The sequence below is a fragment of the Pectinophora gossypiella genome, chromosome 18, assembly GCF_024362695.1.
Source record: "Pectinophora gossypiella chromosome 18, ilPecGoss1.1, whole genome shotgun sequence".
Taxonomy (NCBI): domain Eukaryota; kingdom Metazoa; phylum Arthropoda; class Insecta; order Lepidoptera; family Gelechiidae; genus Pectinophora; species Pectinophora gossypiella.
In genome coordinates this window covers 3592329-3611973 of record NC_065421.1, presented here as the reverse complement: position 1 = coordinate 3611973, position 19645 = coordinate 3592329, and the positions used below count along the sequence as shown (strand labels likewise).

Below are 19645 nucleotides of genomic sequence, written 5' to 3'. Positions count from 1 at the left end.
TTCGAATAATTAGCGACTCAAAAATCTCACAGTAAATTTACTTTAGGTTCACAGATTTTTTTAGCTCGGAAACTTTTAGGGAGATTATATTATTGAGCATGGTACACCAAGAGACTTTTTGGAAGCAAGCCGTCTGTGCGCGCGCATGTCTCGCCCTTTCCTCTGATTCCAAGTTTGCAATAAATAATGGCTTCGACTGAGGATCCGAAGCAAACCGAGCTTAACGGCGACGTGAATAACGAAGCGGGGAAGTGCGGCTGTAAAAAGTTTAAAATGGACGGTTTCAAAGTGACTGTTGTTTTGGGTGCTCAATGGGGAGACGAAGGCAAAGGCAAAGTCGTGGATATGCTGGCTGTCAACTCCGACATCGTGGCTCGCTGTCAGGTCTGATATCTTTATTTATCTTTCACGTTATTTATGGACTATTAATTCCACACAAAATAATAAACCGGTAAAAAAATTCCATCAATGTTTACTTTCTTACATTCACAGTTTGAGGTTATAACATGTCGATTGATCGCGAAATGTTACGAATTTCGAATTTTTCGCGTTATCCTCAAAATTATAAAATATACTTGCAGTTATCATGTTTCGAGCATTGAATACAATATTTGTGAAAAGCTTTTACCGTTGGCAACGCTCCAAGGCGTGTTTGAAAACATGTGATTAGGTGATTACAATGTTTTTGTAAAGAGAGACGTGCCAAGTAGCGGGAACTGACGCTTCATACGTTGCGTAAACCCGGCATACCCTGTATTATGTAATTTAACCGTTAATATTCCTGGAATCGATGTACGCTAATCATTGCTGCAGTCTATTGCAGTCATGTGATTAATGTTTCATATAGAGTCGTCATTACAACGTTCGGAAATTTAAATAGACGTGAATGATCGTATTCTAATTGTGGATTCCTGCCAAGGTCTGGGTCGTTTTATTGTCACGGCTGTGGTATTGAAGCGTATTCACATTTATTTTTCCTACAATCTAGGGCTCTGGCTAAATTTGTTTAAACTTATGAAATCCGAAATAGCAAAGGCCAATGCTCTGGGCGTTGTGAATTAAATTGTAGATTGTCTAATTTTAATCTGGATTATGCGGTTTATTTTTGTGTCTTTCTGCATAGTTGTTTATTCCACTTGAGCTCTGAATTGGGTTAAACTATTCAGATATTGAATTGATAACATCATTTCTTCATACTGCATTGATAAAAGTGATCTTTCTGTCAAGAAATAGTGATATACTTTGATATTTGATACTTTGTGCTAAAAATTGTTTTGATAACATTTGAAATCAAGGTCTTGACTTGTTTCTAAGGCCTTGTTGAGATAATCTTTACAAATATAGACAAAGTATGTAAAAGATTATATTGATAACTTTTTAATAAAGACATCAGATCATATTTTTGTTTAAAAACTAACATGCTATTAGCATAGTTACTTTAATTTAGCCATTAACTTGTAACAAAAGTAAATATGCCAGTCAATCTGTACTCTAATATAACAAATGATTACTACTATGGGTCACACACCATCGTATCAGATAGCATTATCTGTAAAAGTAAACAGTTCGACACATTAAAGTTAAGATGGGAGGTTTGGTGGGTGTTGTATCCAATTTATACCGCTTTAAACTGATTTTGCACTGATAAAGTGAGCAATGTTGAAAATATCTGTTAATCAGTGCTCACTGGGTAATACCATTCACAGTACATTTAAATTAACTCTTTGTGTTGATAAGTAACAACTTTGCAGTAATTGAAAACATTGTTTAAACAGTCTTAATGATTACTTTCCTTCACTTTTGTTCAAAGTATAACAATTTTATTGCTTTAACTATAAACTGTTTTTATTCTAGAATTGTTAGAAAAGTATGTAGTTAATATAATTTATTATATTATTCATAAATGTAAGTATATTTTAAGAGTCAAAATGGCACTGGGTTTCCCTTATTAATTTACCTATTAGATTTGCCAACAGACATACTATAACATTATACCTACCTAATCTAAAAGAAATCACTGATAAAAATAACTTGATGAATGAAATTTTGTTACAATAACAAATGTAAACCTGTTTATGTTTATCACCTGTTATTGTGACTATTTAAAACCTGTGATTTGGTTCATGAAATTCGATTTAGTTATTTTTAACTGTATACAAGACTTTCATAAATGATTTTGCTGTCTGCTGTTTGATTGTTTTATCTGCTGTAAATTGTGTACATTACGAGTACCACGCAGAAATACGGGAATTCCCATGACGCGACGTAGGTATAGTGTCAACATAAATATTAAATACGCGAAATACGAGTTGAATTTCGCGTCGCCTTGCGTTCTAGAAAATTTGTTACATACATACATAAACTCACGCCTATTTCCCACTGGGGTAATCACAGACTATGGAATTCCATTTGTTTCGATTCTGACACACTTCTCTTGCTTCCTCCACATTCATCAATTGTTTCATACACGCACGCCGGTTCAGAGTAGATCGTACTAAACCTTTTCTAACGATATCTCCAATTTGGTCAATGTGTGTCGTTCTAGGTCTTTTTGTTACAATTTTACAAAGAAACATTTTATTAATATTTTATTGTAGTCCGGTAATTGTAAGTACATTTCCAGAAAACCAATCATTATGGTCCTGTTTGCACCGGCTTGCTTCTCAAACGGGAAAGACCGATTGGAACCGCGCGGTACCTACCAATGAGTTATGAATTTGTTAAGTGCAATTTTTGACCATTATACACGGCGCACCATCTACCCTACACGTAGGTCTAACAGAAAGCTCAGTGAAGCGTAGATATTCGGTACTTAGGTCCTATGTACTTAATTTGGTCAATTTATATCCTTCTAGGACTTCCTCGGTCAATAACCTTTGCCTTATTACCTAATACCTACCAGCTGTTACCCGCGACTTCGCGCGAAACTTTGTACATGTCACTTTGTCGCCCCTTTTTACTCCCTTAGGGGTATACCGCATAATCCGGTCTTAGTGAGCACCTACGTCCTAAAAGGTATAATAATGGGAGTTCCCGTGCAAAATTTGAGACTCTTAGCACTTATAGTTTCTAAGATTTCCTGTACCTACCTATTTCACTTTTATAGTATGTATGGAAGATTGTTTACGTAATTCCGTTATTGCCTCGCCTACTGCTATTATAAAGTATATTGTTATTTTTCTATTCGATATTAGTTGAGCAATATAACAATACTTATTACTGTGTTGCAAACGAATTTCTTATTGAACAGTATTGCCTTATTCAGAACAAATTACAGAAAGTGAGTGAAATCAGAAATCTTATCTAGTGTAGGTACCTATTCCAAGGCTAAAACTTTTCTATTGTTATTATGACGGAACATTTTCATTATGACAATTTAATAAGGTTGGTTGTAACGACCTCCGTGGTCCAGTGGTTGCGCGTTGGGCTTACGATCCAGAGGTCCTGGGTTCGATTCCCAGTGGGGACATATCACAAAAAATACTTCGTGGTGCCTAGTTTGGTTAGGACAGTATAGGCTGATCACCTGATTGTCCGAAAGTAAGATGATCCGTGCTTCGGAAGGCACGTTAAGCCGTTGGTCCCGGTTATTACTTACTGATGTACCTAATTATGTAATCGTTATGTTAGGTAAGTCAGGGGCCTTTGCCGGCTCAGTAATAACCCTGACACCAGGGTTGATAAGGTTGGTATTCCTCCTCACAACCCACACGAAGAAGAAGAAGAAGAAAATACTTACCCTAGTAACATTGAAGTTCTGAACAACCGGTATACCATGGTTGCAGCGCGCTCTGAACCGCATTGGCAACTCGGTTGGTTCCGGCATGTAGAAACAACCTGCAGCGGTCTGGAGTATGCTCAATACGCCTTCTGGTAGTGGGACGTCTATTATGTAGGTATAGCCATTTCCCGAGGTTTTTCTAACATTTTTTCCACGGCTATACAGGTTGTAAGAAGCTGCAGTAGTTTTAGGCGGATCAGACGTTCGTTATGTAAAAAAATACGATTCAAAGTTTAACTATGTTACCTATTGAATAAAGATATTTTTAAATTTGTATGTACCGATATTATGAATAAATACCTAACCCAGTTTGAATTAATTCATTTGCATTGTGTTGAAATGTTATAGATATTGGCAACTGTTGTAACTTATACAATAACCTTGATAAGAAGAAAATCTTATTAGGCACTATAGTAGGTACATGTGCCTATCATGCTGTTTTATCATGCCGCTAATGGTTGTAGAAACCAACTTATATAGGTATAGGTACATACATAAACTCGCTTTTCAATATTTCGCTGTTGCGCTTTCATACATAGATATGCTCACGCCTATTTCCCACCGGGGTAAGCAGACTATGGAATTCTATTTGCTTCGTTCCTGACACTCTTCTGTTGCTTCCTCCACATTCGCAGAATGGGCCATCCTAGAGGAACTTTCCGTCGTTAAATTCATGCTTTTCTTTGTGTTTTTTTTTAATTATTTGCAATTACTATAAGTCGTAGATGTAGGTATACGAATCGCTAGGTTTAAGTGATATGGGCAGGACACTTAGTAAGACGGGAAGACAACAGATGGACTAAGGCTATTGCTAAATGGTGTCCAAGGGATGGTATGTGATATCGAGGCAGACCAGCCCGGTGGTCGGATGACATTGTGAGGTACGCCGGAAAGCAATGGATGAGACTTGCACAGGACCAGAAAGGATGACGTGAAAGAGAGGAGGCCTAATACGCAGTAGTGTTTGGAGACAGGCCGAGTAGATAGACTATAAATACTAGGTATGCTTTTGCGATAGAAGATTCCACTTGATATTAACTCAGAATAATGCTCTGAATCATCCCTCGAAGTTTTCGTTACGATGTCACTAACACCCCCTGTATATAGTTGTAATTATTAGATAAATAAATTGTATTGTATTATGCTAATAAGTGGTTATACTATTGGCACAGGTAATAGCCATCAAATAGCGTGCATTTGTATAGATAATTATACTTGACATGAAACTTTACTATGGCATGATGCTAATTTAGTTTGATTTATTAATACATCGATTAAGATCATTGGCAGAACATGTGTCTGCTACATATTCTACATTATGATTTCCAACTTCGGTCCTAGTCATAATTACTTACATAAGTTCACGACTATGTCCCATTTAGGGTAGTCAGGTACGATAAGGTGCAAAAGTCCAATCAGTTTATTGCGAAGTAATAAATTAACTGGTTGCACTTAAGACCTCCTGGTTACATGTCGTTTCTGTAATAGACCAAATACACCTACAAAAACAAATTTTATAACTATGACAACTAATGGTTCATAATTTCACCACTGTTTACAAATCATCACCAACGGCTTAACGTGCCTTCCGAAGCACGGATCATCTTACTTTCGGACAATCAGGTGATCAGCCTGTAATGTCCTAACTAAACTAGGGATCACAAAGTAATTTTTGTGATATTTCCCCACCGGGATTCGAACCCGGGGCCTCCGGATCGTAAGCCTAACGCTCAACCGCTGGACCGCGGAAGCCGTTTATTATCACGTGCTGAATAATGCCATTGGAGAACACAGCCTGGAAAGTCCATCATCGAGGAGCGGTTGCCGCGAAGACGTCACTGGCGACATAGCGTTGCATGTTTCTTTTTCTAATTGACGTATTTCAATTTAAAACACATAATAACGGATTATTACCGCGTTTGAAATAGGGATATGAGACTCCCGATATTTCGACACGGTTGCAAGTGCCACGATCACGGGGCCCGTTATTATGTTTTAATTATACATACATACATACATAAACTCACGCCCGTAATCCCTAATGGGGTGGGCAGAGCCACAAGTAATCAAAGACAACTTGCCGCCATTGTTGATACGATGTCGTAAGCTGGATATGATGAACCTTATGGTGATAAGGGATCAGCCTATCGCCCATAACATTAGTCCATCATGTTAGAGGACACAATCCCTCTGTCGGTTTTTACGACATGCCCGGGAAGACAAGCAGCTGAACGTTTTCTATGTTTTTTTATTTGCTCCCAGAACAGCATAGAAGCATAAGTTTTAATTATGACTATGATTTTTTTAGGGAGCGAGGAGCTCGGTGGCGCAGCGGTAATCGCGCTCGCTCTGCGATTGTTGAAGTTAAGCAACTTTCGCAAAGGCCGGTCATAGGATGGGTGACCACAAAAAAAAAGTTTTTATCTCGATCTCCTCCGTGTTTCGGAACGTTAAGCCGTTGGTCCCGGCTGCATTAGCAGTCGTTAATAACCATCAATCCGCACTGGGCCCGCGTGATGGTTTAAGGCCCGATCTCCCTATCCATCCATAGGGAAGGCCCGTGCCCCAGCAGTGGGGACGTTAATGGGCTGGTGATGATGATGATGATTTTTTTAACGTTTGTTAAAAAAAAATAGTGATATTGTATTTTTTATTTTCAGGGCGGTAACAATGCCGGGCACACGGTCGTCATCGAAGGCAAGATGTTCGACTTCCATCTGCTGCCCAGCGGTATCATCAACCCGAAGTGCACGTCTGTTATTGGTAAGCCCAGTTTTTACCCACGACGGAGCGGAGCAGGTATATGCGTTTAGGGTGAGATATGTTTGTTTGTGTGTGCATTTGTGCAGAAGTAATATTAAATAAATACATAACATATACAGGGTGTTAGTGACATCGTAACGAAAAAAAAAATGGAACGCCTATTTTATTGTACTAAAAACGATGGTGGGTGTTTTTCTTGTCGCAAATGTTTAATTAAGATTTTCAATTTTTACTGTGCCGCAATGTAAGTCGAACAACGCGCCACACAGACGCTAAACTTACGCGCGGCTACGTTACGCGTGCGAGATACGATGTTGATATCTAGGTAGGAGTTTTCATTCTCTTGTATTTAGATGCTTAGTAGTGGTTCAACGTTTAAAAATGTTGTTTGTTGAAGTAGAACACCTACTGCCACGATTTTTCACGCACGGTACCTACCTACCAGTTATTAAAACGTTCCTAACTTATTAACAATAAAAACCCTACTCTTGCCTTACCTTAATTGTTATTCCTTCGGATGAAGTACCTAGGTAGGTACCCTAGAACATGTCACGTCACGTAGGTATGCAACATCGCGTTTCCTCCGCGGTAGGTAGGTATCACACGCACTCACAAACACAACACCTTGCTCTTTAATAAACATCAACAATCTTCCATACTTTTGCGCAGTAAATGGTCTATGATCTATCATCATAGTCGACACTACTCATTTACAGAATGAAACAAACACTCACAAACACGAAAAAAATATCCTCGAAAAACATCACGCGATTCGGGTCAAGCTTAGTATTCGACTGAGCGGAAGCGCGCGGCGGCGGCGTTAGCGCAAAGCATCAAAGGCGCCGACTAAGGGCGCCGACGACGCACCGGCCGCGGCCGAGTCGAGCCGACGACTAGAGAGAGAGAAGTATGTTTATGGTGCAATGCAAGTGACAGAGAAAGAAATAGTATCTGTTCTAATGCCTACTTTATTGGCGAGCGTTGCCCTTGACCCGTGCGCCGGCTATTCACCTGCGCATAGCTGAAGTTGTAGATACGTTATTATTATTATTGATGACATTGATAAAATTTAATAATTAGTAATTTTTATTTGTTTATTTTAAATGTGCGTTCTATGCAGCTTAAAACACAATATGGGACTGAAAAAAATCTATTTTTTTTATGAATTTGGCGACAGGAAACTTCACTTGATACCTATCAACTCAAAGAAATACCTAGTATCTGTTCGTAATGCCTACTTTATTGGCGCGCGTTGCCCTTGATCCGTGAGGCTATTCACGTCCGAGTATCCATCAAGACAGATCAAACAAGCCCTAACTCGGAGGTCTTGCGTCCCAGGATCCTTTAATTATGTCTTAGAACCTTCTTGGCCTATGTGGTCCAGTGGTTGAGCGATGGGATGCGGAGGGTCCGGGTTCGTATTCCGGTGGGGACATATCACAAAAATCTGTTTATAAGGCCTTTGGTTGGGACGTTACAGGCTGATCACCTGATTGTCCGAAAGTAAAATGATCCGTGCTTCGGAAGGTACGTTAAGTCGTTGCTCCCGTCTACTAGGTACTTATGTAAGCACGTAGCCGTTACATGAATATTGTACACAGAACAGGATAGGTTTAATTAGTTCTTTACTGATGATTTAACAATGAGATTTAAAACCACGAATAACTTAGTACTTAGTACCTCGGTACGGTACCAACATGTAACAAGAAAAATAAGATCACTCCTCTCGGACAATTTTTTTCTTTGAACATGCCGACATTGCCTACGCGGCGGAGTTGCCGAACTATCGATAGGTAGATTATCAATTGTTGAACTTGAAAATTGTCTAAACTATCGAAAGTAGTGATAGTACATTTAGATCGATACTAGCGATAGTACCGATAGGTCTTGCTTTGTAACAATAATGGGTATTGATCTAAAAGATCTATCGATAGGTACCTACTATTGTTTTTTTTTTAACTAGGTATCGATAGAATATCGATAGGCAACACTCTGGCGGAGTGTCCGCCCAATTCTAGACGCGATCTCGCTCGATTTTTGTGTAGCGAGGTTTTGCGTAGGTACTTACATACTAAGTTGGTGGATGGTTGACATAGTAGGTAACTAATTACCTAATCTGTGGTGGTTGTGTTAGTTGGTTGTTAGTTATTCTAATGACAACAAAGAATACAATTATTTACTGTTTCAACTGTTTTAGGTAGATAATGGCCCTGATTCCTATGAGTAAATGAATGAATAACCCGGTCGAATCAAAAAGGTATCTCGCTGGTAACTTAATTCTGTCGGTTGTTTTAGATTTCTGCTTAAAATTGACGTGTATTCCATAAATTTTATGCCTGTTGATTATCCGTCCATTTAAGAATAAGAATAAAATAAATTTATAATTTACGATAGACAGAGAAAGAAATAGGATCGGTTCGTAGTGCCTACTTTGTAGGCCGCGCCGCCGCCGCGCTGCCGCCGCCGGAGTGCGGCGCGGGGCGCGCGGAGCGGGGCGTGCGGAGCGGGTCGCGCGGCGCGGTGCGTGTGGCCGTTGACCCGTTCGAGCAGCTGTTGTCTCCATTACATCGAAAATTTTCGATAATTTGTCATTATTGTTTTTTTTATTGAAATTTGGGTTCTATGCAGCTAAAAGCACAATATGGAATTGAAAATAATTAAAAACAAAACTCAAAATTTCATGAATTTTGCGACGGAAAATTTCACTAGATATTAACTCAGAATCATGGTCTGAATCATCCCTCTCAGTATTCGTTACGATGTCACTAACACCCAGTATAAACAGCCTATATACTTCCCACTGCTGGGCACAGGCCTCCCCTCGATCAACCAGAGGGGGTATGGAGCATACTCCACCACGCTGTTCCACTGCGGGTTGGTGGAGGTGTTTTTATGGCTAATAGCCGGGGCCAACGGCTTAACGTGCCCTCCGAAGTACAAGGAATCATCTTAGTTTTTCGGACAATCGCGTGATTCAAGCCTGCAAACTTAACAAACAAAGGACAGTCTCACAAAGTGATTTCGACAATGTAGCCGTCGGGAATCGAAACCGGACCTCCAGATCGTGAGCCTAACGCTCTAACCACTAGACCACGTAGACTGTTCCCAGTAGCAGCCGCCAAATTCAGATAACCATAAATTGTTGCTGACCTCTGATTGGCCGCGGCACTTTTAAGAATAAGAATACAACTGAAAGTAAAGAGGTTGTGATAGCAAATGTAAATTTAGTACAGTGATTGGTGACCGATAACGGTTACCGTTTGAATACTTGCCAAATGATTTTGTTATAATACAAAGCTGTGTTCTGTTCTGTGTTTAAACATCTGGTGAATTCGTTGAATATCGACTTAGCATTCCTTTGAGGGTAAGTCCCCAAAGGAGTTATGCGATTTATTCTTCGATTGTCGCACTGAGTTTCGTCCCATTTTAATTATTTTATTCCTGTTTCGTCCTATTTTATATTCCTTCTCCGACCCATATTTTTTTATCGACATCACATTAAAAACCACAAAAATAACAGTATTTCTCCACTATTTAATGGATGTTATTATACATATAAACCTTCCTCTTAAATCACTCTATCTCTTAAAAAAACCGCATCAAAATCCGTTGTGTTGTTATAAAGATTTAAGCGTACATAGGGATATAGGGACAGAAAAAGCGACTTTGTTTTATACTATTAGTGAAGCTTAATATTTGCTTTGGCCAAATTTAACATTTTGTACGATCAGCAAATAACTAAGTAATTACAACAATTAAACCAAGTTTAAAAACTGTCTTATAAACGGTAAGAAAAAATATATGGGTCAATATTTTTTAATTTATTTTGTTGATTGTAACTTGAAATTACTTGTGATTTGGGACGAAGCACAACTTCAATAGGACAAACTAAGAATGTTTTGGATTGTGGGACAAAATTTCAGGACGAACGAAGAATAAATCAGTTACGCAGAGATAGGGGCCTTTTCAAAATATTATTAATTGTAATTTTAAATTTATTCCAATTTTTAATTTCTAATCGAAACCTTTTGTTTCATAGAGCAATCCACGTAAGCGCCTTTTTGAAAAATCACATACAAATTAATTAAGAACAAAACCTCGCATAAGCAAGGTAGTTTCAATGCAGGTTAAAATTGTGGTTTCTAGTTTTACCCGGATTAAAATTAATTGTGCGATATCGAGGTTTTGTTGAACCAAATCAAAATCGATCCATCGTGTGTCGTATAATTACTTAGTCCCTTCAAAAGTTACAGAAAGAAGTAGTAGCTAGTCTGTCTAAGGTCATCAAAAATCAACCTCATTTTCCGTTTTGGATTATTTACGAGTTTTAATGATGTATTACGTAACAATGAGTACGAAGTTTGACCATTGTTACTGATGACGTCACCGTTTTGTATTCTCATACTTACAAACGCCATACTTATAAATGAACCGTTTTGACGTTTCGAAAAAAGTGTCTCATTTGACTAGGTTGCCCTCCATTTAGAACTGCATTTAATAAACATTTAACATCAGCAAAGCGACATTATGCAGAAACAAAACTGATTCATGTACCGCAAATTACCTTTACCTTGAAAACAAATGTCCATTTGAAAAGTACATTATTAGTTGCGGAGAATATGGCTGTGAATCTGTAGCAGTTACAGATATTAATTGAAACCAAACATAAGAACTTGAATGAAGTTTGTTGAGTAGCTTCGAAGCTTAGGTACCTATATTTCAAATATAGAACTCGAAATGTAAAAATAATTATACATACATAAACTCACGCCTACTCCCCACCGGGGTAAGCAGAGACTGGAAAAAATCGAATATAAATAATATATTTTTAAATTATTACTTCAACCGTCATCACCACACTAACTGTCGGGGACGCCAGACGCCATATTTGTTTACTAGAAGGTTCTACGTTAAAGTGTTTATGCACTAGAAGGTTTTTCACCGTGTAAATAAGTTTTAAATACTTATATACGTTAGTTACTTGAAGTTGCTTCAACGACAAGAGCGTGGCTCTTAAATTAGTGATGAGTTACATAAAGTAACAGCGTGTCCCATCTCTACGACTGCTACCATTATCGTACCTGGTATACCTCGGTACAGATTTGCTACCAGAGTATTTACTTTTTTTGCAAATTTCCTTATTATTTGCATATTGACAAACTTTATAACTGTATAAAGACTATTTGTTAGGCATGGAAACTAAATTTAGGAATTTTAAATTATTGCACAGACTTTATTACCTTCTTCTTTGCGAGTCGATGGCGATCGATATAAAATTTTTGCTGACCAGTTATGATATCTTAAACTACTCCTTAACATCTTATTACAAAATACCTACTAGAAAAATAAGAAAATAAGTAACTTAAACACCTGAACATTGAAATAAAATTAACTCAAAAAAGATACTATCAAATAACACTGTTGTGGATCATAGTCACTTCGTTTATAGTCAGTTTGAATCATCATCATCATCAGCCCATTATCGTCCCCACTGCTGGGGCACGGGCCTTCCCTATAGATGGATAGGGAGATCGGGCCTTAAACCACCACGCGGGCCCAGTGCGGATTGGTGGTTATTAACGACTGCTAATGCAGCCGGGACCAACGGCTTAACGTGCCTTCCGAAGCACGGAGGAGCTCGGTGGCGCAGCGGTAAACGCGCTCGGTCTGCGATTGTTGACGTAAAGCAACTTTCGCAGAGGCCGGTCATAGGATGGGTGACCACAAAAAAAAAAAAAAAGTTTTCAGTTTGAATATGTTATTATTTTTATTTGTAAATTATTAGTTATAATACAAGTATATAAATCAAAAAAGGTAGATTGCGTAGAAGATGACATGTGTAAAACGTGAACAAAGGACGGTTAATAATAGAAATGGTCATATTTCATGAAATAGAATATCATTCGTTGGCCACATCATGATGTAGTTTGGTCAGATCAATGAACACAAAACGTTTAACGATATGAGCAACTAAATGCATGATTACTTCATGATATGGCCAAACGTTGGCAATCATATCGTAAAATTAGTAACATTATCCACCGATAGTGGCGCTGGTGTTGATTATATTTAAACCTTGATTGATATTATAATCAATGAATCAATGTAGTTGTTCAATTTTCCATATCAAATAGGTACATAATTTTGAACCTATGAAATTAATCGACTATTCGCATTTTGATTACACCACATAGCATGGACACCGCCTACATTAACGATATGGCTAAACGTTGATCGATATATCATTAAACGTTGACTTTTCAACGATATAGTCAACTTAAGTTGGCCATTTCATGAAATGGTCGACCACTTCATGAAATGATCAATTTTACGATCTGGCCACGACATATACATACAAAATCGTTAATTTTTTTTACTTCATACAAAATTCATTCAAAATTGTTTACATTTAAGTTCATTGCCCTTATAAGTGTCCGTTGCTGTACTTTAGAAGCAGATTGCAAAATTAGTCATAATAACAGGTCACGAGAGATAATTATATTAGCGTCTGTCAAACACAATCAACCTATGGCCTTTTGAAACGAATGAATAGAATTTGCGCACATTTCTTTCTCTTATAGTGAAATTTTAACGGCCTCTGTGGTCCAGTAGACGAGCGTTGTGCTCACGATCCGGAGGTCCCGGGTTCGAATCCCGCTAGGGACATATCACAGAAATCATCTTGTGATTTAGGTTTAGGACATTACAGGCTGATCACCTGATTGTCCGAAAGTAAGATGATCCGTGCTTCGGAAGGCACGTTAAGCCGTTGGTCCCGGTTACTACTAACTGATGTAAGTAAGTAGTAGTTACATGAGTCGTTACGGGCCTATGGCGGCTCAGTAATAACCCTGACAGCAGGGTTGATGGGGTTGGTAATTCACCTCACAACCCACACTATAGAAGAATACGATGAAGAATTGTACGAATGGATCGATTTTTGATTTAGATTCTTGATATTTGCAGGCAACGGCGTGGTGATCCACTTGCCCGGGCTGTTCGAGGAGTTGAAGAAGAACGAGTCGAAGGGCATGGTGGACTGGCAGACGCGGCTGATCATCTCCGACAGAGCCCACCTGGTCTTCGATCTACATCAGCAGGTGAGCAGCAGGGGCGTAAAATGAACAATTGGTGATACGTTGAAGGAGCACTCTCCGCCTTCATCGGGATAAACTTAACGAGCGACTTTCCAGGCTACGTTCCTCAAATACAATGTAGATGGCGTTGTACAAAAACGTGATAATTGCCTATTTTCTCCTTGCTCGGGTACATAATTATTCAAAAATATAATTCAAATCCAAAAATAACTTTATTCAGTAGGTAACATAGTTACACTTTGAATCGTCAATTTTAACATAACGAACGTCTCATCCGCCTAAAACTACTGCAGTTTCTCACAACCTGTGTAGCCAGGGAAAAGAAGCCGCAAGAAAAACCTCGGCACAGGGCCCTGGACGTTCTTTAAAAAAAAAAGAATAAGTCATGTTTTGTTAAAGTAGAACAAAATCACGTGTCACGCATGTTAGGGGAAAAATAAACTTATCGATTTCGACAAAATTTATTGAATCGATCGATTTATCACGTTGCGCAAGACACAAAGAGGAGGGTTTGAGGAGCGTGAGCGGACTGTCTGAGGTGTCCTCATACCTGAGTCTGAGATCTTCTTCTATCGTGTGGGTTGTAAGGTGGAGTATCAACCCCATCAACCCTGCTGTCAGGGTTATTACTGAGCCGCCATAGGCCCGTGACATTGCTCATGTAACGACTACTTACTTACATCAGTAAGTAGTAACCGGGACCAAGGGCTTAACGTGCCTTCCGAAGCACGGATCATCTTACTTTCGGACAATCAGGTGATCAGCCTGTAATGTCCTAACCAAAAAGACCACACACAAAGTAATTTTCGTGATATGTCCCCATTGGGAATCGAACCCAGGACCTCGGGATCGTGAGCCCAAAGCTCAACCACTAGACCACGGAGGCCGTTTCTGAGATTATATAGAAACATAAACAAGATTAAATTAAAAAAGAAACGAGCTGAAAGCGGATGCGGATAGGTAATTATTTTTCTTGTGTGTCATCGCGTGATACACTAAGTACCTATCACATGATAACTAGTATCGCGCACTCTGACCCTCAAACTGACACGATTACAACGATAACAGTGGGTTAGGTAGAACTGATTCTTTGTGACGTCGTAGGGTCGGTCACCTTCACGCCAAGAGGCGCGTCTCGGCGTAATTCCTTCGCAAACTTGCACGGAAGATAAAGTGATAACTACATGTTGTTATACTGACTACATGATATACATTGTTTTTCGTATAAGGGTTGATAAGGTTGATCAACCACCTCACAACCCACACGATAAGAAGACAATAATAATGGGTGGAAGATGTAACCTGCCTGACGTGGGTTGCCTGCGTGTGAAAAAAAGTGTCATCACTTCATCATGTATACCCATCATCATCATCAGCCGTACAACGCCCATGCTGCAAATATCTGGGGGGTTAATACGCCACATCGAAGCAATTCATCTACAAAAGAAATATTGCAATTTGACATTTAAATATTCAATTTACATGCTTATTTTTTACATGTATACCCAAAACAATAATAAATCAACCAATCAATAATAATAATAATAAGATAGGTGGCCCATCCAGTGAGTGGCGAGTCACCGCCTGCTCATTTATCCATGTTTACCAACATTGGTCGAGCAGGCGCCATGGTCCCCCATAGCTCCAGTATCCCGGTCCACTAACCCCCAACCCAATAGCCCAGTTCACTTTGTTCCCATAATCTGCAATAGTCCTACACGAACCGGGGATTGTCTTTGGGTGCACTCCCATAGTGCATACAGGGATAATCGCCGGTTGGTGTCACACAACATTTAGATTAAATTGTCTTAAGGGGCCTCTACGTGTTGGCTTCGGCCCCACGCACGCGTTCCAAAAGTCCGGGACTCCATAGTCCCGAGATATGGAAATGACAAACATATGACGAAACATGATAATGTTGTAATCATTTATTGCAACTGTGATTATGATTATGAAACGACACAAGATGAGATTGATACGAGCCCTGGTATTCCCTATCTTCCTGTATGGAGTAGAAACGTGGACAATCCTGGCCCGAGAAAGACAAAGGATTGATGCACTAGAGATGTGGTGTTGGAGGCGAATGCTAAGAATACCTTGGACTGCGAAGCGCACTAATGCATCGATCATGACCCAGCTCCAAATAAAAACTCGTCTGTCCACTATATGCCAACAACGCATCCTTTCTTATTTCGGCCATACGATGCGCAGAGGCGATGACAGTTTAGAGAAACTGATTGTGGTTGGGAACACTGAAGGCAAAAGATCGCGTGGTCGTTCACCGACTAGATGGACTGATCAAGTGAAAGACTCGTCGTCATCCAAGTTCTACACAGTAGTAAGGGAAGCGCTGGACGGGAACCGGTGGAGGCAGATCATCCGCTCCAGGTGCAACCCTGATGCTGACCGCGATCCTCAGATATGAGGGACCGATTAAGAGAGAGACCCAAAACAAAGATATAAAAGATGCTGCAGATGACATAATGTCTGTTTTGCATGAAATTACAAGGTTGAACAAAGGAAAATACCTGTCATGTCTGTGTCTGTGGTGTCCGGAAGTAATAAATGTTTCTTTCTTTCAAAATCTTTACAGCGCCATCTGTGTTGTTTTCAAGGAACGTAGCCTGGAAATACCCTCATTAAAAAAAACTGTTTACCCTATCAGCAATACAGCGAACAACGTTCGTACATTCATTACATCCAACTTTGTATATTTTTATAGCCTTGCTTGTTTCACGCGAATCAAAACAGTACCGTTTGTTTCAAGTCCATGGAATTCAGATTAACTGGAATTCGCTATATGTATGTGGAATAGGAATTACTCCTACATAAGATCACGCCTATGTTCACATTGGGATACGCTGAAACCACGGTATTTTATTCCCTACTAGACTTGAGTAACACTTATAAGTAACATGCTGCAAATATATGGGGGGTTAATAGGCCACATCGAAGCAATTCATCTAAAAAAGAAATATTGCAATTTGACATTTCTCTCTCTCTTTATTTAAGAGCTGCGCTCTTGTCGGTGGAGTAATCGCCTTCATTACTCCATAGATACTCCATAGATAGGGCGTGTAGAACGGTGGTTGCCCCAATCGCCTTCCGTTCCGCAGTACACCGACCAATTTCTCAATCGGTGATGTTCTAGCTAGAGCCCTACCAGAATCCATTTCCTCGGCCTCCAACCAGTACTGATACTGCATCTGCCCGGCATCAGGGGTGCGCTTTTGAAGTAGCGGCGCCTACTCGCTACGTCACAAGATCGTCATAGAACCTAAGTAGCATTTTATAGGTTAGCCCGTCCCAGTGAGCTACCCACTACATTCTGCTAATTTTGTCGCAGTTTGGTCGGGTACTGCTTATTTTTATATTCGCAGCTAACCATCATATCTGATGGCCGTTCCACAAACCGCCACCTGTGGACCCCGTAGATGGCCTATAGCTCAGCCTACTACTTTAAATTGACATTTGAATATTCAATTTACATACTTATTTTTTTTCTCTCAGCAGTGAGACGTATATAGGCTGTGTATGTAAGGCATATTTCCTCAGTAAACGCATTTTCTCCCCAGGCGGACGGCCTCCAAGAAGCAGAGAAGGGCAAGAACTCCCTCGGCACGACCAAGAAGGGCATCGGACCGGCCTACTCGTCTAAAGCCACACGCAACGGCATCCGCATTGGGGACCTGCTGGGAGACTTCAAAGTCTTCGAGGAGAAGTGAGTATTAAACTATTTAAACTGCACCTCCATTTGAGCTTATCTCGCTCTAGCAAATTACGGTTCTCACATATGCTCACGAGTATATCCCAAAACGAATTTCGCATAGCATTCTTAATCCAATGAATAACCACGTTCTTTTGCACATTCTTATCGTGTGGGTTGTGAGGTAGAATATCAACCTCATCAACCCTGGTGTCAGGGTTATAATTGAGCCGCCAAAGGCCCCTGACATGGCTCACGTAACGATTACTCACTTACATCAGTAAATAGTAACCGGGACCAACGGCTTAACGTGCCTTCCGAAGCACGGATCATCTTACTTTCGGACAATCAGGTGATCAGCCTGTAATGTCCTAACCAAACTAGCGATCACAAAGTGATTTTTGTGATATGCCCCCACCGGGATTCGAACCCGGAGCGTCCGTATCGTGAGTCCAACGCTCAACCACAGAGGCCGTTGATTATAATAATGAAATGTCCACATCGAAGCAATTCATCATTCAGCCATGCAAACAAATGTTAAATAACAATATTGCTTTCTTAGATGAATTGCTTCGATGTGGCCATTTTAACCCCCTGAACGTGTGATTTGTAAGATGAGAGAGTTATACAGGGTGATAGTGACATCGTAACGAATACTAAGGGCGATGATTCAGACCATGATTCTGAGATTATTTCAAGTGGAATTTCCATCGGAAAATTCATGTTTTTTTTTCTTTAATTATTTTCAGTTTCATACTTTTGCGTCAGACAATAGGCTAGTTTCCAACTAGTCAAATCAGTTACTTTTTACTAAACGTCAAAACACGAAATTACTATGGAATTTGTATGAAAAAGCACTCTGTGACGTCATAGAAAAACGTGACAAAATGTCGGACTTATTATTACGTTTTTCTTGATTAAAATTCATAAATAAGTTTAATAGAAAAAAGAAAATGTTTTTCGTTAGTTTTAGATGTGTCTTTATTTAGTAATCAGAATTTCATAATTTATCTTGAACCTAGTACACGACCCAATTCCACTTGATATGAACTCAGAATCATGGTGTGAATCACCCATCAAAGTTTTCGTTACGATGTCACCAACACTCTGTATATACCCATTTCACGTAGCGCATCAGAACTTGTCATTTGCAAGATGAGACAGGTATATATATTCACGCGAGTGGACGGCGAACGTTTCCAAAATAAGCCCTCTGGTCCCCTGCCAACACCTATTACATTCGTTGACAATTTTGTCTGGGTTAGTGGGGATCTTGATGGCTGTCATCGGTATTAGCGTTTGGAGGTCACAGAAATTGAGTTGAGATTGACAAAAAAAGTAAAATGTAAACACATTGGTGTTGTTTTTTGCTATAACGTCGCCAAGATGTTGTACTCTTACCTGTGTAAAATGTTTTGAGTATTTAAAGTCACGAGCATTAATATGTATACACTTTGGTACCATGTCACATTAACTTTTTTGACAAATTGATCTGTAAGTCTCACTAAATGTCAAATATGTTAGTGCGACAGAGTCCTAAAGGGGGTACATTATATTGCTCATGACTGTTGCAATAATTAATATTTGATTTGAAAACAACTTAATTTTAATTCGGATTTACCATTTAAAAAATAGTGTTGTCGTTTACATACATCTTATCTCTTCTTGTGAGAGAAATACATAAATAACATAAACAGCATATACACGTCTCACTGCTGGACACAGGCCTCCCCTCTATCAACCGGAGAGGGTATGGAGTATACTCCACCACGCTGCTCCGATGCAGATTGGTGGAGGCGTTTGGGCTTGTAGCCCGGGACCAACGACTTAACATGCCCTCCGAAGCACGTAATTATATTTTCGGACAATCAGTGATTCAAGCCTGCAAAGTCCTTACTAAACAAAGAACAATGTCCGCATCGGGAATCAAACCCAGATCTACCTATCTAACCACTAGACCGCGGAGGCTGTTTAGGGAGAAATATTATTATTAGTAGCCCTCTTGATCCCACTGTTGGGCAAAGACTTCCCCCAGGTCTTTCCGCACCTCACGGTCCTGTGCAGCACCGTCCAGTTCTTCCGATGACAGTCAAAATCAAATAAAATCAAATCAATTTATTTGCGAGAACACATAGAATACAAAAAAGGTGGTAAAATAATTCAAATAATGGTGTCCTCTAATAATATATACTTTCTTTCTTTCTTTCTTTCATGCAGGCGTATAAATATACATAAAAAATAATAATAATCATCACGTTCGGGGTCTACTACGATATCGAAATAAACTTTTTTTAAATT

The 19645-nt window shown here is 39.5% G+C and overlaps 1 protein-coding gene across 1 annotated transcript in view; it reads left to right on the top strand.

Moving 5' to 3' along the window:
* The first annotated feature begins 101 nt into the window (after nucleotides 1–101).
* LOC126375280 (adenylosuccinate synthetase) overlaps nucleotides 102–19645 on the top strand; it is a 32758-nt gene continuing 13214 nt past the window's right edge. The window contains exons 1-4 of the mRNA XM_050022213.1: nucleotides 102–384; nucleotides 6442–6544; nucleotides 13511–13644; nucleotides 17217–17362. Coding sequence (XP_049878170.1) covers nucleotides 187–384; nucleotides 6442–6544; nucleotides 13511–13644; nucleotides 17217–17362 — 581 coding nt within the window. The 5' untranslated portion in view covers nucleotides 102–186. The remainder of the gene's footprint in view (nucleotides 385–6441; nucleotides 6545–13510; nucleotides 13645–17216; nucleotides 17363–19645) is intronic.